Source organism: Lissotriton vulgaris, chromosome 6, assembly GCF_964263255.1.
Source record: "Lissotriton vulgaris chromosome 6, aLisVul1.2, whole genome shotgun sequence".
NCBI classification, from domain to species: Eukaryota; Metazoa; Chordata; class Amphibia; order Caudata; family Salamandridae; genus Lissotriton; species Lissotriton vulgaris.
In genome coordinates, this window is record NC_141694.1 from 909,578,955 (window position 1) to 909,602,825 (window position 23,871).

Sequence of the window (23,871 nt, forward strand, 5' to 3'; positions counted from 1 at the left end):
TTTTTTCCGTAGTCCTCTTTGTTCCTCTCGTTGAAGCTCTGAGCTTTCAGCCTTACCACATCTAACTACATCATTGCACCAATCTAGCACTGCTGGTGGTTTCATTGCTTTCCAGAGTATTATTATCATTCTTTTAGTTAGTATCATAGCCAGGTTTGCAAATTTATTTTTAGGGCCTCCCTTCTTACATCTAGGATTCAGCCCCAGTATGCAATATTCCAGTGGGTCTCTTCCACCCCCGGATGCAACCTTATTTCATATAGTTTGTATTGTTGTCCAGTAGTGCGTTAGTTTTATAAATGACCAATTTGCATTGCATCGATGACATGTGTCAACTGTGTCTGGAAACATCAAACGGGGAGTCAAAGAGGCTCTGTGTGTTTGCATGAGATGGATGAATTTGAATTTTGGGTTTCTCAAAACCTTTTGCTGGTATTCTAGTATAAGTCCCCATTCTTTGTCTGTCAGTTCTCTTCCTAAGTCTGCATTCCATTTATCACGGAGTATTCCACGATATAACCACCTAGTCATATGACTACCATTACCCATTAGGTAGTGCATGTGTACCAATTCATGTGTCGGGGATTCTGCCCCTTCCAGGGCCCATGTAGCTCGGACATACCGTACAATATTCGCATATAGTAGAAATAATGTATTTGGTACTCCCTGTTCCTGTACAAATGTATGGTGTGTCATTAGCGTATTATCCATAAATAACATTCCCACCGTGCTTACTCACTCATCCACCCATCTTGATATGTGTTTTGCTGTAATTGTCCCTAGCGGCATCGGGAGGCCCATTAATGGGATGTTAGGAGCATAGGGAGCCACTTGCTTAGTATATCGAAGCGATTTCTTCCAATACCTCTGTGCAGTATTAGAGCCATCCGGTGCATGACAGTACATTTTCTCACTCCACTTTGACTCGTGCCGAGCCAAATACCTGAGTGAGACATTATGAGGTTCCATCACTGGCATCTGTTTACGAGAATCACAGTATGCTTTTAAGCTTGTAGTTTTAGAAGACATCGCTCACTTGCACACTGGAATTCAGTTTGAAAAGCTCATCAAACCAAAGACAAAAAGAAACAGAAAGAAAGGAAATGTCAGTGCACAGGGGTGGTCCTTATATGTGGCTCTGCTCCATCAACTCTGAGGTGAACAAAGCCAACACAGAGCTGCACGGTACTACCTAGCTCTGGCACCTGGGGATATTCTAAAGATGAGGAATCTGCGGTTAGGTGTATTCATCAGAAACCGTCTGCAGCTCCAGCCATCATATCAACCCCTTTCCCAAAAAAGCTAAACTAAGTGAGGAGTGCACAAATTGCCCTACATCAAGTAGAAAGTTCACAATGCCACTGCAGGAACACGTCTGGGTCTGCTGTGCAGTTGCAAAACAAAGATGCTGCCATAAAAGGAAACACTTTGACACTTTGACCAGTCAATGCTATCCCACCAGGGAACCCTTTTTCAATTTTTGGAGATACAAAGATATGTAAGCAGCTACTATGCCCCCCATATGTTCAAGGATATACACTTTTCAATGCAGTCACTTGAGCAGAGGAAGTATAGTGTGTTATGACACATTTGAAAAATGAAACAAATATTGTTTTCCTATATGCAATTGGTCACAGTACTTCGGTATCATTCTAAACCAACAAACAATCATGATTAGAAAGAAGGTAGCTAGGGAGAAGTTAAATTACACAGCCACATTAAACAATGTACAAAATGTGATAAAATCATCACCCTGAAAAGCCCATTACCGCACCTAAAGCATGAGCACAAGAGAGAATCAATGTAGTGTACTGGGATTCAGAATGACAAACAATAAATTACCTTGAGATACAGATACTGTCACCATCTGAGAGCCATTCTTTTCAGCTGTTGTTGGTGGCTTTGCTACTGGTGTTCCAACACCACCAATGTAAGAGGTGAAATGGTAGTTGCCATAATCTGCACCCCAGTAATCATACCACGTGCTGCTAATAGGCTTCAGCAAAACAATAAAAACAGGAAGAAACAATAAAATTGAAAGAGGAAGTTTTTCTAAACTGAAAGTCTTGAAATTGCAAAATATTCTACATTTGATATGAACTTGTTACAGAATAAATTATACACATTTCAGTTAAGCTCCAAATGAGTTGCCTCTTTCAAACCAGGTAGGAACTACGCCAAGCAGAATATACTCTTATTTGGAACTATCAAATAGACAGAAGGTGTGGAGCTCGTAAAAGTTCTTTATCTTGATCGCTGATGGGTTTGAAGAGCTATTAGGAAAATAACCAGTCATTCTCTAGGACCTGATGAGAAAACTAAGATGGTAGAGGCTGCTGGAGGAGGTGCCAAACTCCTAATGAAATGGGTCTGCTGTGTTTGGGGTCCTAATGGGAAACAGTAGACCAAAGTGCAGGAAGGCAGAGGGAAAACAGCATGAGGGTGAGTAACCTTGGTTGCGCACATCGTGTAGGAGGCAGAGGACAAGGAGAGACAGAGGTGAAAACAGCAGGAGTCATTAAGCCCTTAAGCTTTGCAATGGCAAGCTTGGGAAATGGACTGAATGGTGATTCAACACCATAACTGATGAGCATATGAAACAACCCTTGCGAAAGGAAGGGACTTGGATGATAAGTAAGGGGTTTAAAAGTCCAATAAATATTGAGTCAAGATAAAAAAAAATATGGTGTGACATTAGGAGTGGGAAACCAATTACTGTTGTTGAAAAACATTCCCTAGAAATGTAGCCCTGAGTACAGTCATCAGCACGATAGAGATTAAGATGGAAATGTTTGCCACAAGATCATATAGGGCAGAGGTCTTCAAACGTTTTTGCTCTGAACCCCCCTAAGCATAATGTTTTAATGTCAAGCCCCCCCTCCAAAAATTTATGGCAAGGATTGAGTGAGTGGGAGGGAAAGGGCTGAGCGTAGGGGGCATGGATTATGAAATCATTTCAGGAGTACTTTTTCGATAGCTCATGAACCACATTAATTATGAGACTTCAAAAACAGCAAATGAATCAAACAAAAATAGTTCTTGACCCCAAAATACTGCCCCCTATAATTGAGGTGTTGAGAGCCCCTCGCACTACTGGACCTCAAAGCAACTATACTTGCTGCACAAATGATGACTTCAGTCCTGAGTAGCAGGCTATCTCCTCTGACTCTTATACCGCTTCGCCACTATGCCGGACCATCACTATATTCTTAAACCAGGCCCTTCAAGAAAAAAAGAGCTCCCACATGTGGTCTTCCTTTATCTGCAATGGTGCCCTTGGTCCTAATGTTAGAAAATAAACTCCCATGCACCTTTTTTAAAGTGAAACAGTCCTAATTGTGTTTAAGTGAGCCCATTTGACCCCTGGGCTCCAGTGCGGCTGAACCTGCTTCACTAATGTTAGCTACTGCCTGGCAAAAAGGGCGGCCTCCTCTGCCGTTTGTTAAAAACATGGACTCCCATCTAGCCACACACCATTCTCTGCCATCTGAGGCCAAACAAAGGTGTCTCCACTGCATTAATTTTTCCCCTCCTATGGGCTATTGCGCTGAGGCCCAAATTAACACTGACAAGTGTATAGTGGGCCCTAATGCAAAGAAGGAAAGATAGTATACAGTCATAATTAAAGTTTACCTGGCTCCTCATACCTCTGGCTCATGGTGCCACTGCACCTGCAGTACCACTGATTCTGTCTGCACCTTCGTGTTAAAAAGCAGAAAGGGTAACCTGGGCTCTGATATTAACAAGGAAAATGGGAACCCACTCCACTTAATTGTAAGATGACCATAATTGAGCAGCAGTATCCACTTACACACCTGACAGCATTACCTGCTGCACTAATGGATGGCCCTTTTTTATCTACAAAAAAGGCTCCCTTAGATCGTCCTCTTCCTTGGAGTATCTCTCTGAAGAAGCGGTCTATGGCCACTTTCAACCATAAAAATTAAGTTCCCACACAGTGCTTTCTCTTCTGGCCCATCTCGTTGACTATATTTATGAATCTCACTCTTTTGCTCTTTTTCCTGGACCATTACTCTGAGGTCCCAGGGGTCAAGAGGACCAGAGCTCTGCATCTGAATGGGACCAGAGCTCTGCATCTGAATGGGGCCCTGCTGACTTCCTCCCTGCTACCCACTGGATTCACCTTTTACAACAACAACTGCCACTGAATGGGTAGTGCTCTTTTGAGGTACCTCTGCTCGAAAGCAAGGGTGGGGTGGTAGTGCAAACAGTTAAGAAGAAACAAGGCTTTTTTTGTTGCACTTATGTAGTGCGTACCCAACCCGAAGGTATCAGAGCACTTTACATGAGCACTAGTTGCATTACAGAGTCACAGGCTGCTTGAGCCTCCCGTCAAGACTCAAACCTTGTTCCCAAGCTTCAAGGTTGGCCAGTATGGCGGTTACACTACATCCTCTTACCAACTGTTAATTGATTAGTCACTTAATTCCAGGGCCACTGGAATTATACGTTTCTGAGGCAGAAGCGTTTTCTGCATTGCTATGGATTTACCACATTTGCTACATAACCCATCATCTGCTGCACAATCTGCAGATTTTAACAAAAAATGTGATTCTAGTTCAAAAGGACCAAAAATGACTTAAAACGGGGCAGGTGACATGTTGCAGAGCAGTAGAAGACCCTTCATAAAGGTTGATTGGTCATCTTGCAGTTGCTTATTGATGTATTTGGGTCTTAAATTGGTACTAAAGAGGTATAATATTTCACCTCCATGTTACCATGACTAAAAATGAAATAAAGCTAACCACAAAATGCTTTTTTTTAAAAAAAAATTTATTGAACAAGACAGTAGGTATATATTGGTACATTTGATTTTTCGACTCTAGATAAAATTTTCATACAGTATACAAGAGACAAACCAAGCATAAACATTATAAATAATGAATAAATTAAGTCAATCTTAAAATGCTAGTGCAAAATGGAATAAGGAAAACAGTTAATCCAATTCGTCAAATTTCCTGTTACATTGTACCCTTCTTTCAAGTACTAAAGCATAATCATACAAAGTTAACCGAAATAAGCTACTAATTTGTAGCTGCAAAAATGCTGTGGCAATATTAAAGTGCTTGTGCAAAAACATGGAGAATTAACAATATACGAGGAGGGCTAAGGAAGAAAAAACATTGGAGTTTCTACTCTAGTTCCTTTAACCCTACTAATTTAAAATACAGAAACATCATATATAATCAAGATATAATTCTAAAGTGACAGTGCTAGAATATACATCGTTGTTACTGAATGATTCTTCATATACAAGTATATCGAAACCCATCAGATAAAGTAGCAAAGTTACTATTTCAATTAATAAAGTGCGAGTGCAGTACAGTGCAAAATATCCGAATAAAGTGCCGAAAATGCAATAGCAGCTAATGAAAAGACAATGGTGCAATATCAATTTCCTTTTATAGATTCCAACCTCTCAAAATATTTCCAATTCCTTTCAAATCTTTTGATCGCACCCACCCTACCTGCATAAGCTCTCTCAAATGAACATGTTCTTTTCATTTTATTGACCCATTTTAATTGACATGGGATTACCTCAGATTTCCAATTTTGAAAAATCATGGACCGTGCTACAATCGTAGAGATAAAAATAAAAGCTTCTTCTGAGCTATTCAACCTATCCCTATCTTTACAAATACCAAAAAGGGCCACTTCTGCTTCAGGTAGCAGTGTTTTCCCAGTTGCCAGTTCCATGTCGTTAAAAATCCCCTTCCAAAAAGATTCTAGCTTTGGACAGGAGAAAAAAACATGGTGCCAGGCACCCTGACCATTGGCTTTGCATCTAAAGCATTTATTCTCATAATCAGGGAATATTCCCTGCAAGGCCTCCGGGGTGTAATACGCCATCCAGCGAGAGAGAAAGGACATTCGTTTATAATTAGCTGCCCGGAGTGCTTTATGTCCGAGCTGACATATTACTTCCCAGTCTTTTTCTGAAAAAACGCACTGTGTCGTAAGGTTTATTTTATCTAGATGTTTAAGAATTACCTGAGGAGGTCCTGGAGGGAGTAGCCTTTTATACCAGTATCCTATACCCTTATGTTTTTCCCCATATAAAGCTGATAACAAGGCATTGGGTAAAGTGTCAGACCCCCGTAACTCTTTTCTTAACAGATAAACCAGTTGTAAATAGTCAAAAAACATAAGCCGCCTAGGATATGCTCTATCTACAACTGATTGCCAGCTAATTACCTTATGTTGGGAAAATAAGTGTCTTATTTCACGAAACCCAGCTAACTCCCATTGTAGCAGATGATTATGTGATATCTTAAGTCCCATTTTACCTCTATTAATTTTAAAAAACTAGAACCATCTGAGCCACATTTTTTATATAAAAGTCGTAATCTTGAGGAGTACACTAGTAGTGTCTTGTATCTTGTTTTCTTGGGCAGCTTTGCAGTTTTTAAAAAGAAAAAAATTTGAGAGCCTGCTTCCTCTAGCATTTTATCTAAAAAGAAATTGTCTCTTGACTGTCTAGTTCTTAGTAGTCCTGCCACTATATCGAAGAGGGCTGCTTCATAGTATGTTTTAAAGGATCTATGATGTTACAACGCGTTATATTACAACGCATGCTGTAACATCGCAACTTTTACAACGCAGGTTCCATTACAACGGATGTCATTACAACGCAGGATATTACATAGCAGATGGTATTACAACGCATACCATTACATCGTAAGTATAGGTAAGTATAATTTATTTTAAAAAATGAAATTAAGTTAATTTTATTAATTTTATTTTACTAATATAATTAAAATAATTTAAAAAATGTAATTAATATAATTTATTTAAATAAGTTTAATTTAATTTTAAATAGGAATTAATGTAATTTAATTAAATTAATATAATTTTATTAATTTAATTTAATAAATATAATAAAATTAATTAATTAAATATAATTAATTAAATTAAATTAATATAATTGTATTAATCTTATCTTTATTTAAATAAGTTTAATTTAATTTTAAATAGGAATTAATGTAATTTAATTAAAATAATATAATTTTATTAATTTAATTTAATAAATTTAATAATAGTAATTATTTAAATTTAATTAATTTAATAAATATAATTGTATTAATCTTAAAATTGTAATTAATTTCATTTAATAAATTTAATTAATTTTAATTTAATTAATTATTTTAATTTAATTAAAGTCGTACTTTAAAAAAAATAAACCCTAAAAATACCCCTGAACCCCAAAACCCAAACCCAGCCCTAAAACCTAAAAACACCCCTGTACCCCAAAACCCAAACCCTGCCCTAAAACCTAAAAACACCCCTGTACCCCAAAACCCAAACCCTGCCCTAAAACCTAAAAACACCCCTGTACCCCAAAACCCAAACCCTGCCCTAAAACCTAAAAACACCCCTGTACCCCAAAACCCAAACCCTGCCCTGAAACCTAAAAACACCCCTGTACCCCAAAACCCAAACCCTGCCCTAAAACCTAAAAACACCCCTGTACCCCAAAACCCAAACCCTGCCCTGAAACCTAAAAACACCCCTGTACCCCAAAACCCAAACCCTGCCCTGAAACCTAAAAACACCCCTGTACCCCAAAACCCAAACCCTGCCCTAAAACCTAAAAACACCCCTGTACCCCAAAACCCAAACCCTGCCCTAAAACCTAAAAACACCCCTGTACCCCAAAACCCAAACCCTGCCCTAAAACCTAAAAACACCCCTGTACCCCAAAACCCAAACCCTGCCCTAAAACCTAAAAACACCCCTGTACCCCAAAACCCAAACCCTGCCCTGAAACCTAAAAACACCCCTGTACCCCAAAACCCAACCCCTGCCCTGAAACCTAAAAACACTCCTGTACCCCAAAACCCAAACCCTGCCCTAAAACCTAAAAATACCCAAACACCCCAAAACATATACCTCAGTACCCCAAAACATATACTCCTATACTCCTACTTATTTTAAAAATTACCTAAATAAATATATTTAATTTATAATATTAAAAAACATAAATAAATATATTTATTAATAATTAATATTAATTAAATAAAATTAAATAAAATAAAAAAAAATTAAATACTTACCAATACTTACGATGTAATGGTATGCGTTGTAATACCATCTGCTATGTAATATCCTGCGTTGTAATGACATCCGTTGTAATGGAACCTGCGTTGTAAAAGCTGCGTTGTAACAGCATTACGACGTAAAAGTTGCGTTGTAACAGTAACGCACCGTTTTAAAATGGGGAAGAGCCAGCCCACCTTGATTCACCGTAAGTTGTACCACCGAGAGCTTAACTCTTGAAACTTTTTTATTCCAAATAAATCTAGTCATCATAGAATCGAGTTCCTTAAAAAAGGCCATGTTGACTTTTATTGGAATATTGCTAAAAAGAAATAAAACCAAAGGAAGTATGTTCATCTTTACCAGAGCAACTCTACCTATCAAAGTCAAGGGCAAAGAATCCCATTGTTCCAGCATGTTCTTAATTTTGTTCTTCATCTTAATATAATTCAACCCAAAAAGATCTTGATAGTCTCTAGTCATGTAAATTCCTAGATATCTTATTGGATCCCGTTTTTCTGCTTGCGACTGAAGGTGTAATGGTAGAAAATCTAGATTGGAATTTAAAATAAGGACTTCCATTTTCTTCTCATTGATTTTATATCCCCCAATCTTTTCGTAATCCTTAAGCTCTTTCATGAGATGTAAAATATTTTCTTTTTCCGGAGCTAAATACAGAACAATATCATCAGCAAATAATTTTAACTTTGACATTCCGCCAATAGGAGGTAATATTGCTGCATTGTTCCTTATTTTTATCACCATCGGTTCAATGAAAAAGGTAAAAAGCAGGGGAGATAAAGGACACCCTTGCCTTGTCCCGCGATTTATTTTAATCTTCCCTGCTTGCCTGGTGTTAACTATAACCTGAGCTGATGCCCCTTCATAAATGTTCTGTAACATACTAATAATCGGGGCCGGGAATCCAAAACAACCCAAGGAAAAAAATAACGCTGACCAGTTAACTAAATCAAATGCTTTTTCTGCATCGATCATTAAGATACATGCAGAAGTTGAATTAATATTAAAAAAATCCAAGGCCTGTATCAAATATTCTGTGTTCGCTGCCATTGATCTACCGGCTATAAACCCTGTCTGATCTTGATGGATTACTTCCTGTGCTGCAGCCACAAATCTTTGGGCCCAGATTTTCATGAAAACCTTATAGTCCGAATTCAGTAGACTGATTGGTCTATAAGAATTTACCTCCTCTGGATTCTTATCTTTTTTGGCAAAACTGATAATTGTAGATTCTTTAAACTCAGAGGGAACCTTACCACCTCTTCTGATATAGTTAAATAAATTTTTCAAGGGACCCTCCAGTTCCTTTAAAAATACTTTATAAAATTCAATCGGGAACCCGTCCACACCTGATACTTTTGCTCCTGCTGTTGATTTTATACTGTTTTGAATTTCCAGTAAGCTTATTTCACTGCATAATTGATTCCTCCTACAATCGGAGATTTTGGGAATATCTAAATTTTAGAAATATTCCTTGATCAATGTTCCCTCCACCTGAATATCTGTGGAGTATATTCTCTCATAATGATCAAGGAACACTTTCGCAATTCCCTCACTCCGGGTTTCTATTCCACCCAGAGGATCTTGAATTTTTAGAATGATGGAAGATTCTTGCTTTTTTCTGATTGAATTAGCCAAAAGTTTTCCCATCAGTTGACTATCCTCATAGAGCCTTTGCTGAAAGGCCTTCGAGCTACTTATCTCTTCCAGGGTGAAGAAATCCCTTTGTCAATGATTTCGCTTCTTCCCATTTATTGGGCATTCGATTAAATTTTAACGCGTATTCCTTCTCAGCGGCACTTTGAAGGACGGCAATTTGTTCTTTACCCGCATTTGCCTTGTTGCAGGAAAATGCTATCATTTGCCCCCGGGCTGCTGCTTTAAATGCTCCCCATATAAAGAAAGGCTCCGCTGAATCTTTGTTGACTAAAAAAAATTCTTTCATCCATTCTTTGAAGCCCTCCACCCAATCCGTATTCTGTAAAAGGGTGCGATCCATCTGCCACCTGGGGCGTTCCCTTTTTGTATTTTCTAACATCAGTTCCACTTCAATCCTCCCATGGTCTGAAAAGGGGTTGCAACCTATCAATGCATTGCCAATTTGAAGAGACCTGGAAGTAAAAAAAAAAATCTATTCTAGAGGCAGTGTGAAATCTATTAGAATAGCAAGTGTAGGACTCTGTATTGGGATTCAGGGAGCGCCACGAGTCCCGCAGTTGGTATTCCGTCGTTAATGCTTCCAACACCCCCTTTGTTTTTGGTTTTAGTTGCTTCTTGTTCTTATTAGAAGTATCCCTTTTTAAATCTTGAATATAATTAAAATCACCTCCCAACACAATTTGTCCTGGAGTGCCCCTCAAGATTTCGCTAATTTCCGTCAGGGCTGAAACGTCATCAAATATTGGGCCATAGTAATTTACAAAGTTTAATACTTTCCCTAACAGTTTTACTGCTACCCAGAGCCATCTGCCTTTAGAGTCTCTTTGCACCTGCATAACTTCCCATGGAAGATTCCTTGCGAAATAAATAGCAACCCCCCTCTGGGCAACCCCAGCTGAGGAGAAAAACCCATACGAGAAGTATCTTGGCAAAAACAAGTTTGGAGAATTGGTCTTCAAGTGTGTTTCCTGAAAGAAAACCACCTGGGGATTCATGACCATTGCCCATTTCAAAAGTGAACCGTATTTCTGCTTATTCAATAGCCCATTAGCATTAATGGACAGGATTTTACATGAATCAAATCTCATCTCTTCTTTTGCAGAAATTTATATCTAATCTGCACCAACCAGAATTGATAGTCAAAAATAGCAACCCTACTGAACATGTCTTTTTTAACTGCTTTCCACCCCCCCCCACCCTAACCACCCTCAGGGATGCGGGAGCCCCCCCCTTTCTGACCACGCAGCCCCCCTCCCTCCCACCACTTCTTCTTCGGGTGTCCTCTTCTTACACCCTGGTGTGACTTAGTGACCCAGAGCCCCAGCCTCTAACTAAAAGAGGAGCAAGAATAAAAATAAAATAAATAAATCCTGCTTATTATATCAGCCTCAAGTTCTAAATCCAGATTCCTTCCATTTTAACTTTCCCCTCTTTATCTCCCCTGCCTTCCGAGCTAAGCCCTTGCAGATATCTCACTGAGAAGGGTTTGAGCCTCCTCTAAATCGGTAAACAGAATTTTTTTTCCTTTAACAAGAACCTTCAACTTTGATTGTTGCGCAATCGAAGCCTGGGCACCGTTAGCTTTGAATAGCTGCAAGAGTTTTACAAATTCTTTTCTTCTTCTGGCTGCTGCCGCTGTCATGTCCATAAATATTCTACATTTTGCCGTCTCAGAAACATTGAACTGACGTTGTTGATATGCCCTAGAGAGGATTCGTTCTTTTATCCTGAAGTCAGCAAAGTTCAGTAAGATAGTTCTTGGAAATGGAGAGTTTGCAAAACGCTGTGCTGGTACTCTATGAGCCCTTGTGATTGTCAAGTCTCCATCGAACTCTGGAAGAACTACCTTTTGGATAAAGGAGTTAGCCCACTGAACTGTGTCGGAGCCTTCTGTCCCTTCCTGGACCCCTACAATTCTCAGATTTGACCAGCGAGAGTGGTTTTCCAACTCCTCGAGTTTGTTTTCCATGGAGATCCGCTTCTTGGTGGCCTCTCTAGTTGCTCCTGATACCAGCCCCATTTGATCTTCCAGAGTCGAGATCCTGGATTCCGCCTTCACTACTCTATTTGGGAGCGATACGGTTAACTCCTCGAGCTTGTCCATTCTAGCATGAAGAGCAGCTAGCTCCACTTGTTGATTGTTTTTAATTTCGCGAATCTCATCGAGAATTAAATTGAGCATTTCGCGAATATCAAGCTGATATCTCTCTTCAGATCTCTTTTCAAAATCGGATAGACTAGTGTTGAATCCCGCCGTTCCTTTGGTTCCGGGAGTTATGTCTTGCGAGAGTTCTCCCTCATTCACTGCCCCATCTGCTGTGGGAATCGTGGTTTGAGGTAAGGTTTCAATCATGCCGGGATCTGTGACCGATATAGCCAGGGACGCTGCCATAGACGTAATGGAATTTCGAGGTGTTTGTTCCGAATGGGGGGGGTGGGGGGGGGGGGGGGGGGGGGGGGAGGGGGGGAGTGTTTTTGGAGTCGTTTTTTTTGCAAACAGTGGAAAGTCTTTCACTTCCTTCCCCCCAGCACCAACACCGCTCTTGCTCTTCTTCTCATCTGCTTGGGGCGCTGCCAGGGCAGGAACCAATGGAGTTTTAGGGGTTATAGGGGCTTGAAGTTGGAGATCTGCCTCAGACTGAGGTAAAGCATCTGCGATATTGTTATTATCAACATTACCCCCTTCTTTTGCTGTTTTTCGCTGATCATCTTGCAGAGAAACAGAGGAGGTGAGTGATTCATCTTCTGATGACTCAGGTGAGGAGTCTTCCAAAGCAGAGTTTTCAACCCTACTTTAATCTCTATTTCTGTCTTTTGCAGCCTTGCGCTCAGCCTTCCTAGCTAAGGCAAGGCGAGTTTTGGCTTTCTGACGCGCAGCTGTTTCAACTCTACTGAGTTTTACTGTATCATCACTCTCCTTCTGTGGTTTACCCATTTTTCTTCTTTTTTTTTTCTTCTTTTTTCTTTTCTTTCTTTTTCCTCCCTTTCAGAAAAGTTATATAATTTTTTTCCCCCCCTTATTTATTTATTTATTTTTATTTTTATTTTTTATTCTTTTTCCCAGGTCAAACTTTGTGAGTCCTGCTGTGTCTTATTATCTGAAAATAGGTTACTGGCGGTAAGAACTACTTTTAATAAGCGGCCGTAAGCAAAGTTGCTCGCTACCTTCTTTTCAGAGGCTTCCTGGTTTTTACTACAGGCTTTTACAACAGCACTAGTGTCTTTTCCCCTTTCAACCAGCCTGCCACCGCCAGCTCTAGAAAGATTTTGCAAGCCCTCTTGTTAGTCACAAAACACAAAAAAAAAAAAAGGCCGCCAGCACAACGAGCCTACCCGAGACCATCCGAATCAACAGTTCCTTCTCTCGGGCACTCAAACGAGGGCAGGCTCGAAGGCGTTATTCCAAAAAAATGCGGCTGAAGTTGCAGAAGCGTTACACCCTCAGGCTCTTCACGAAGTATACAAACAGCAGCCTGTTAATGTCTCACATGCATATACGGGTGATCAAGCTAACCACAAAATGCGACAGATTATGCTGCATAATTTACCTTTTCTTCCTGCATAATTTGGTCCTCTCTTGCCACATAATTCCAATGCGTCCAAGTGACAATTCTTTTTTTTTTAGAGGTATTGTAAGGGTGTTATACTTCAGAAAATGCTTACATTAGGGACAGTCTGATCACTTATGACTCAAGGCTATATTTTGTGGGAAAGTGTTTTTATTTCAAACACTGCATCATTTTGCAGCAGCCTATGATAGACTGTGTGTAATGCAACTTGATTTTATTTTTCAGGGAAATCGGTTTGCTCATTATTTCACATACAGTTCGCTGACAGCGAAAAAGGAATATGCTACTTACCAGAATGCATCTGTTCTTGGCATGTAGGGCTGCTGACATTCATATCTTGTGCATATCTTGTGCATAGATCGCCGCCTAGTGTTGGGTCCGGATGATTGCACTTTGTTGTCTTGGAAGAGTCTTCGAAGTATCACGAGATTGGTGACTCCTCCCTTGGACTACAGTGCGCATGGGCTTCTTCTCCATCCTCAGATTGTTTTTCGTCATTGTGGCAAAGATGGAGATAGCAAAGTAAGAGATGGCCATGCAAGAGATAATGCTGCAGCTGCTACAGGCACCGGGGAGGAGGGCGGGCGATATGAATGTCAGCAGCCCTACATGCCAAGAACAGATGCATACTGGTAAGTAGCATATTCCGTTCGAGGCATGTGGGCTGCTGAATTCATATCTTGTGTATAGACTGTATAGCAGTATCTCCTCTAGCGGTGGCTACCTGTGCCAGCTGCAGCAGTTTGAAAAAGAGTTTTGAGGACAGCCTGGCCTACAGCAGCTTGCTGTTTTGTTTGCACATCTACCCAGTAGTGTTTTGTGAAAGTGTGTATGGTGGTCCATGTGGCTGCCTTACAGATGTCTTCAAGAGGAATATTTCCAAGGAAAGCCATGGATGCCCCCATTTTCCTTGTGCAGTGTGCTCTTGGGGGGACGGTTAAAGTGTGTTTTGACTTTTGACAGGATATTTGAATGCATTTAACTATCCATCTGGCTATTCCTGATTTTGAAATTGGATTCCCTTTGTGTTGTGGTGCAAAAGCAACAAACAGTTGTTTTGTTTTCCTAAAGGATGTAGTTCTGCCCACATAATAAAGTAGAGCTCTCTTTACGTCTAATGTGTGCAGGGCTCTCTCAGCTACTGACTGTGGATTTTGAAAGAACACTGGCAGTTCTATTGACTGGTTGATATGGAAGTTGGATACAACCTTAGGCATTAATTTAGGGTTTGTTCTAAGAACCACCCTGTTGGCATGTACCTGCATGAAAGGTTCTTGAATTGTAAGTGCTTGTAATTCGCTCACTCTTCTGAGTGAGGAGATGGCAAGCAAGAATGTGACTTTCCACGTTAAGAATTGTAGTTGGCATGAATGTAAAGGTTCGAAAGAAGGGCCCATGAGTCTGGTAAGTACTATATTCAGATTCCAGACTGGGGAAGGGGGGTGCCTAGGAGGAATCACCCTTTTTAAACCCTCCATGAATGCTTTGATTGCTGGTATTCTAAACAGTGAAAGGTGTTGCCTCTTTTGAAGGTATTGGTTATATCTGTGGGTAGGTTTTTTAAGTGTTCAGAAAGATTAGGCGCTCGACTTCTTACGGTATAGATTTGAGTTCTCGTGGTATCAAGGTAGGTGCTTCTTGGTCAGAGGAAAACCTTAACCTCTGTAAAGAGAAGTGGTGAAACCACCCCCCTCTTATGTTGATTTGGCAGAAAACCAGAGCACACTATATTTATTCCAAATATCTTCCTCATTAAGTACTTATTAATTCTGGATAGATCACACCCAAAGTAAATTTTTCAAAAGAATTTTATTTGTGAACAGTGTCCACTTCTCAGGATTCACTGTATCAATCACTTAAGCCTACACGTGTTTCATCACAGCATGTGGCTGTGACTCATCAGGGCATTCGGAGACAGTAGCTTTACAAGCTGAACCCCGGCTGCACACGGCCGGATTTGAATTGAGAACATTTCCCAACCGAAAAAATCTCCTGACGGCACGCGTAACAATCGTCTGTGCCTAATAACTACCCGACTAGGACCGGGTTGGAATTATCACCGGCTCCCCGACCACGAGTCACGATCATTTGATCAGCCCTGATGAGTCACAGCCACATGCTGTGATGAAACACGTGTAGGCTTAAGTGATTGATACAGTGAATCCTGAGAAGTGGACACTGTTCACAAATAAAATTCTTTTGAAAAATTTACTTTGGGTGTGATCTATCCAGAATTAATAAGTACTTAATGAGGAAGATATTTGGAATAAATATAGTGTGCTCTGGTTTCCTGCCAACTCTTTTGAAGGTATGCTGCTATAGCAGCGAGGTGTAGTCGTATTGAAGAGTATGCGAAGTTACATCTTTGTAGATGGAGCAGGCAACATATCATGTTTTGTATTGAAGCGTCTAAGGGGTTGATTTGATTATTGTTGCAGTAAATAACAAATCTCTTCCATTTAACTGCATAGCACGCTCGTGTGGTTGGTCTTCTTGCTTCCCTAATGATATTCATGCAATCTGGGGGCAAGTTAAGATCTCCAAACTCTAAGACCTCAGGAGCCAGATCGCTAGGTTTATTTGATTGGGATCTGGGTGTCTGATTTCTCCATGGTTCTGAGTTAGAAGATGAGGTGCAAGGCACAGTCTTTGATGGGGAACTACTGAGAGTTCCAGGAACGTTGTGTACCACGGTTGTCTCGCCCATGTGGGAGCAACTAGGATTAGTGTGAGGGAGTGTTGCCGCAGTTTGCGTGCCACCAGCGGGATCAGTGGTGCTGGGGGAAAAGCGTACGCAAATGTGCCTGACCAGTTCATCCATATCGCATTGCCCTGTGACAAGGGATGTGGGAACCTGGCGGCAAAGTTTTGTCATTTCGATTTTTCTTTTGTGGCGAACAGGTCAATTTCTGAGTGACCCCACTCCTCGAAGAATGGCTGGAGAACCTGGGGGTGAATCTCCCATTAGTGTAGTTGTTGGCTGTGCCTGCTGAGGTCGGCAATCTGATTGTCCTTCCCTGGAAGGTGTTCTGCTAGGAGAAAAATGTTTTTCGGAATCGCCCACTTCCATATGCTTTGTGCCAGATGGGATAGCTGTGGAGAGTGCGTTCCTCCCTGTTTCTGGATATAGTACATTGCGGTCATGTTGTCCGTCCGGATCAACACCGTCTTGCTGTACAAGTATTTCTGAAATGCTTTTAGGGCTAGGAATATTGATAGCAATTCCAGCTGGTTGATATGCAGCTTTTTTTTGTTTGTTTGTCCAGAGCCCTTGTACTGTGTATTGAAGGAGATGAGCTTCCCAGCCTGTCAGTGATGCGTCCACTGTTAGTACTAGTTTTGGAACTGGCTCTTGGAACAGTCGCCCCTTAAAAAGGTTTTGTGGGTTCCACCACTGCAGAGAGTTGTGAGTGCGACTGTCTACCAACACTAGGTATTTTAGTTGTCCTTGAGCCTGGTTCCATTGCTGTGCTAGGAATTCCTGTAATGGGCGCATTTGAAGTCTGGCATGGGGGACAATGAATATGCAGGAGGTCATCATGCCTATGAGCTGCATGAAGACTTGAGCTGGCAGAGAGTGTTTTGGCAGGAATTTGCGAATGAGTGTCTGCATACTGGCTATCATTGCTGAGTTGAGATATGCCTTTGCCACTGAGGTGTCTATGTAAATGTAAATGTATTTGAGCTTATATAGCGCACAGCTACCCGCAGTGGGTTTCCCGGCGCTTGCTTAGGGAACCCGTCCTGGTATTCCCCTGCGCAATAACCCATTTCTGGGCATCCCCAAGGTGAAAGCCAGGCATCCCGCCGCGAGGGGCCCTTGTGGAGATTAAGCAAGCTATTGCCCAGAGTTACAGAGTGGGACTCCGTGATTGGAATAGGCACTGAGGCAAGAATTGTCAGGTCCAGGGAAATTTGAGCCCAAGACCCGCCGAGGCGGGGAATTGAACCCTGGTCCGGGCCAGACCTCTGCATCAGGGTCTGCCGCTCCAACCACTTGAGCCACACTTCTCCACAGTGGCTCCCAGGTACTGCTGTGTGTGGGACGGTTGCAGATGTGATTTTGTGTAGTTGATTGAAAAGCCTAAGCTGTGTAGCAACTGGATTGTTTGAGACATGTGTGCTGCACACTGTTGGTACGATTTTGCTTGTATGAGCCAATCGTCCAGATAAGGGTACACATGGACGTGTTGCCTTCTGAGATGTGCTGCTACTGTTGCTAAGCATTTTGTAAACACTCTTGGAGCCGTGGTAACCCTGAAGGGCAAAACCTTGAATTGGTAGTGTTGACCTTCTATTGTGAACCTGAGGTATTTTCTGTGGGCTGGATGGATGGGTATGTGAAAATACGCATCTTTGAGGTCTAGTGTTGCTAGGAAATCTCCTTGTTGTAGCAATGGGAGCACTCGTTGTAGTGTGATCATATGAAAGTACTCCGATAGTATGTATTGATTTAGGGGTCTGAGGTCCAATATTGGTCTGAGGGAACCATCCTTCTTGGGAATAAGGAAGTATAGGGAGTTCTATCATGCAGTTCACCTCTTGTTGTAGTATGTTTGGTGGTGTAGAAGTCAGCTCTAGGCAGTAGCCAGATGGATAATTCCTCTCACCCACCTGTCTGTGGTAATTACGTTCCAGACAGGCAGGAACTGTTGGAGTCTGTCTCCGACCGGTGTTAAGTGGTCTGGAGGTAGCGTAATGAAGTCACTGTTTTGCGGCAGTGGAGGCTCTGGTGTTATTGCCTCCACGTCCTTTTACCTTATTATTGTTACCTCTGTAACGTCCTCGGGTTGTGTTCTTGTTAAAGGAACATTGTGTGTTACTTTTGTATGAGGCAGATGTTTGTGAGGTATTTCCTCGTGTAGTCGCTCTGTATGAGGAGCGACAAAAGGAGCCTCTATGTTGCTGAAATTGCAATGCCCCCATTGATTTTGCGGTCTCTGTGTCCTTTTTCATTTTATCCAAAATGGTGTCGACAGCAGGGCCAAATAGAAAATCCTGATTAACAGGCTGGTTAAGAATGGTAGACTGCACCTCATTTTTGAAACCAGAAATACGCAGCCATGCATGTCTGAGTAGGAGGACGCTAGTGTTGATTGACCTAGCTGCAGTATCTGCCGCGTCAAGCTCGCATTTGATGGAGGCGTTTGTTATGAATTTTCCCTCTTGTATAAGATCCTGGGCTTGTGCTTTGAAAGGCTCAGATAGGTGTTGCATTAGGTCTTCTAGATGATCGTAATGCGCCCTGTTGTAACGAGCCAGTAGGGCTTGTGTATTAGTGATCCTCCATGAGTTGGAGGCTTGTGCTGCTACCCTTTTGCCTGATGCCTCTAGTATTTTTGACTCCTTGTTGGGGGGAGGTGCTTCCCCAGTTGTTTGGTAGTTGGCTCTTTTCCGTGTGTTGGCCACTACCAGGGAGTCAAGTGGTAACTGCCCTCTGATGTAAGTAGGGTCTGTAGGAGCTGCCCTATACTTTTTTTCTATTCTGGGGTTGATTACCCGTGCCCTGGCTGTATCCTTAAATAGGTCAGGTGCATGTTTCAGAACTCCCTTTAAAATGGGAAGTGTTTTGACACATTTTTCTGATGTAGGGAAGGTGTCAAACAAGAAGTCTTCCTCAACAGGGTCGTTATGCATATCTACGTTGTGGAATTGTGCTGCCCTGTCTATGAGTTGATTAAAGACTACGGTGTCATCAGTAGGTGACGGCTTAGTAGGATAAGAGGGTATATCAGGGATGGGATGGGTGTTGTAAGGGTCTGTTGGCTCTTCCCATGGTTCCTCTTGTGGTTCAGGATCTTGTGGGAAATCATATTGAGGCTGTGGCTCATCCCCTGTGTTACCTTCATTGTCCCTGTGTTGAGAAGGAGAATAAGGAGAGTAGGGAATAAAAGGAGTAGTAGGCATGATAGGCTGAAAAGGAATGAAGGGTCTAGAGGGAGAAGTCCCAAAGTCCTTTTTCTTCAGTGGAATAGGGGATTGAGGTTCAAAGTCCAAAGGCCTCTTTTTCCTATGCAGGATGGTAAATTTACCAGTCTCTGGATTAATGTATATCTTTGCCTGGTCGTCAGAGGGATCTGGGTGGAAGAGTTCTTCCTCTACAGTCCTGGGTTGAGTGTTCGACTTTGGTTTTTCGACGACTTTTGGCTTAGTAACCGATTTTTTGGGCTCTGGACCTTTTTTCAGGTCGACCGCAACTTTCGGTTCGACGCGTTTTTTGTGCTCCGTAGGCTTCTTTGGAGGAGTGTCCTTTTCCGAGTCGATGTTCTTTTTCGGATCGACTGGTGACGTAGGCTTTTTTGGATGAGTGTCCTCTCCCGAGTCGAGGGTATTTTTTTGATCGACTAGTGTTTTTGGAGCCGGTGTCTTTGGGTCAACAGGTTTTTCTGGCCTCGGCGCGGTTTAGGTACGGCGCCCTTTGCCGGGTCGACTGATTTTGGAGCCGAAGGCTTGTTCGGGTCGGTGACCTTTTTTGGTTCGGCGCCCTTTGGTTGTGTGCCCTTGTTCGGTTCGACAACCACTCTTGGCTCGACAATTTTGTGCTGTGTCTTTTTGGGGTCGACAGTCTTTTTTGGCTCGACGCTCTTTTTCGGCTCGACGCTCTTTTTTGGCTCGACGCTCTTTGGCTGTACGGCCGTTTTTGGATCGACGCCCTTCTTTGGCTCTGGAACCTTCTTTGGGACGATTGTACTGGGCCCTGGGGTTTCAGAAGGTTTCGGTTTCGGAGCCGAGCCGGATGGCGGGGCTTGCAAAACTTTTTTTTGATCTTGGCTAAGACCCTTTGGCGATGCCTTGACCGGAGCCTTTGGTAACGGGGTAGTTGGTGTCGGGGGCAGGGTACTCACGATTTGCCCCGGTGGGATGTCGTCATCGGAGTCCGAGTAGTCCTCGACGGTGACGATCTCTAGGTTCGAGTCTGGAGCTTCTTGCAGATCCTGGTCATCATCTAAGATGTTGTCCGGGTCCGGTGCCTGTCGCTGCATTTCTTGCCTAGCGGCACGTCGGTTTCGAATGAATTTCTTCGATCGAAACTGTGCGCAGGCAGGACAGCTTTCTTCCTTATGGTCTGGGGAAAGGCACTTGTTGCATACTGAGTGCTTATCAGTATGTGGGAACTTGGATTGGCATTGTGGGCACCTTTTAAAAGGGCTTCTTTCCATCGACGGTCGGCTCACGTGGCGTCGAAAAGGCCCAAGTTACCGAGCGAGAACAATACCGTCGAATCGAAGGCCTTTTGGCCTTTAGAAAAGTTTTGTTTTAGAATCCAAAGTTGGAGTATAGGAGTTTGCATCCGAACCCAATGGCGGAAAAAAACAATCTGAGGATTGAGAAGATGCCCATGCGCACTGTAGTCCAAGGGAGGAGTCACCTATCTCGTGATACTTCTAAGACTCTTCCAAGACAACAAAGTGCAATCATCCGGACCCAACACTAGGCGCGATCTATGCACAAGATATGCACAAGATATGAATTCAGCAGCCCACATGCCTCGAACACTAAATACTCAGACTAGTCAGTTCTTTTACTTTAGGCAACTTATTGACACTCAGTGACCTCCTTCACAGCACTTCAGGTTGCGTGTAAATGAAGACAGCCAGGAAATGCAGCAGATAAATAAGGCTGCAGGCCCAGGCCATCTTCATTTATATGTAATTGCAGAGGCATTCGCGCCCCCCTTGGAAACCATCCACAGACACCCAGGGGGGCGCGCCCCACAGTTTGAAGACCTCTGATCTAGGGTAATGGGCACAAATGACAGTATGAAAGTTGGAACTTCATGTTCAGAAACTGTAGGAGTCTGGCTTAGTATATGGTGCACATTTATTTAAGAGAAGCAACTTGCCCTAATCCAGATAAACCCTTATGTTGATTTTAGTCATCCTGGACAACCAGAGAAACCTCTGTAAGAGGTAGCTGTGGAGTGCAGCCTTCAGGCTTAGTCCAGAAGGAGTGATAAGCAGCTTGTTTTACCAGAACTAATCATATAATATAGATTAAACAAAAAAGAACCACAAAGTTTAGTTATAAAAATAAATATATTCATTATACACACTCACTAACACATTGGAATATCTCCTACCTGGAGATATCAATACAATACATCAGTTGTAAACAGGTAAGAAAGCACAAATACACAGTGGTCTCCAGGGGAGACCAAACCATATGCTGAAAAAGTGGTATGCGAGCTGCGACCGATGCCAAGACTTGGACCAGAAGGCGCAGAAGAGCTGTGGACACAATGAACCACCTAAGGCAAGTATCCAGGAACCCCACAGAGGCTTTGTGCGGAGTGGAAACACAGCTGCGTACTCAATGCAAGTCAATAGATAAGTCGCAGTTGCAGTTTTCTACAAGAAGGACCCTTCCCAGTGGACTCTGTAGAAATCCTGTGGAAGACAGAAGGTTGGAGAGTCACCCCACCCATGGATACCCCAGGAACCCAGGATACCTACACCAGAAGGTGAAGTCACTCCTCTACCTTAGAACGATGCAGGGGAGCATGGAAAGTAGGCAGAGTGATGGACTGGCCTACATGAAAGGGAGCAACAAGTTTCAGTAGAAAGGAAGCTCTAGTCCATAGACCAAGCCTTCCTGGGTAGATGTTCAGGTATGGAGGTTTGTATGACAAAGCCTGAAGCTCACTGACCCTCCGGGCTGAAGTTATTGCCACCAGGAAGACCGTCTTGATGGTTACTAGCCTGGGAGGACAGTTGGGCAAGGGAGCGCACATCAGGAACGTCAGGATGAGAATATGGTCCCACTGAGCCATGAAAAAGGAAAAAGATGGAAACTTACGTTGTATAACTTTCAATACCCTAATTACAATAGGACATTTGAAGAGGGATGGCTGGTCAGGCAATCGCATAAAGAAGGCAATAGCAGAAAGATAACCTTTTAAAGATGGCCAGAACTCTGCTGAGCACTAGAAAGAATAAACAAAAGAACCAGGGAAAGGGAAGCAGAAAGGGGATCAACCTTTTTATCTGCACACCATGCCATAAACTTTCCCCAACGGCAGGCATATACGTTCTTGGAGGAGAGACGCCTGATTGCCAAGATGACATTACAGACTTCAGGAAGAAGGTTGAAAACTGTCAACGGTCGCCACTCAATCTCAATGCATTAATGTGGACTATGGACAGGTTCTGGTGGAGAACCCTCCCCTGCTGCTGCAAGAGAAGATCCTTTCGAAAGAGAAACCTAATCAGAGGACCGATGGCCATGCTCAACAGCTCGAGATACCAGATTCTTCGAGTCCTGTCCGGAGCAACAAGAATGACTTGGGCCCTGTCGTTCCTGATCTTCTTAAGAACTCTGGGCAGGAGTAGTATGGGTGGAAAGGGGCACAGGAGGCCTGAGCTCCACTTGAGACAAAAAGTCACCTGGAAAAACGACAGCCCTCAGAACTGGGGACATTGCGCTTTCTCAGAAGTGGCAAACCGATCTCACCAAGGTTCTCCCCATTGCTGAAGCACAACCTCTGGATGGAGAAGCCATTCATATTCAGCTGAGGTCACCCACTCTGGCATTCAGAGATCCTGGCGGGTAATGCCCCACCAGGAAAATGCCCTGAAGTTCCAGCCATGTGCAGAAACACAGGGCCTCTTGACAAAGGGTCAGCGAACCCACCCCGTCCTGTTTGTTGCAGTAACACTTGGCAGTGGTGTTGTTTGTGAATACCTGCACTAGCCTTCCCTTGATGGAGAGTAGAAAGGTTTGCAATGCCAGCTGGAATGATCGGCGCTCCAACAGGTTGATGTGGAAGCCTAATTTTAACAGGGGCCAGAGGCCTCTGATCTCTCCCAGATAGCCCCCATCCCAAGAGTGACACATGTCACCACCGTCAGATCTACTTGGGGAAGAGAAAGGGGTCTGCCGCAGACCCAATCAAGTTTGTTAACCACCACTGCCTATCTTTGGCAGGGCTCTGCAAGATCTGGACCATGTTGGAGAGATTTCCCTGAAGCTGCACCCACTGAAATGTTAAGTCCCACTGCAGAGTCCACATATGGCAGCAGGCATGTGTCACAAACTGGATGCAGGAGCCCATTAGGCCCAGCAGCCTCAGAGACAGTCTCACCGAAATCGAGGATAGAGACTAAAACATCGGTATCGTAGCCTGAATATCCTTGACTCGCCATTGAGGAGGATAAGCCAGAAACCGCACTGATAAAAGGGAGCATCTGAGAAGGGGTCACACATTGATAGTGAACCCCAGAGAATGAAGGCGGTCTACTGTAGTCTGGAGGTGAGAGATGTCTGCCTGGGATGAGCCTGCCTTTAACAGGTAGTCGTCGATATAGGGGAAGACTCACATCCCATATCTTCACAGATTGGCTGAGACCATTGCCATCACCTTGGTGAACACCCGAGAGCCGCTGTTAAGGTCGAAGGGGAGCACTGTGTACTGAAAGTACTTGTGGCCTACTGTGAACTACAGGTAATGTCTATGGGCAGGCAGGACGGGGATATGGAAGTACGTGACCTGCAAGTCCAACACTATCATCCAGTCTCCTGGGTCCAGGGTCCAGGGCAGACAAGTGATGAGCGAACGTGAGCATTT

The 23,871-nt window shown here is 42.9% G+C and overlaps 1 protein-coding gene across 6 annotated transcripts in view; it reads right to left on the minus strand.

The window, feature by feature from the left end:
* Window positions 1-23,871, minus strand: part of BIRC6 (baculoviral IAP repeat containing 6) — a 2,386,688-nt gene that overhangs the window by 1,030,659 nt on the left and 1,332,158 nt on the right. For all 6 annotated transcript variants that reach the window (XM_086926902.1, XM_086926900.1, XM_086926901.1 and 3 more), the window contains one exon: window positions 1,843-1,996. In XM_086926902.1, coding sequence (XP_086783028.1) covers window positions 1,843-1,996 — 154 coding nt within the window. The remainder of the gene's footprint in view (window positions 1-1,842; window positions 1,997-23,871) is intronic.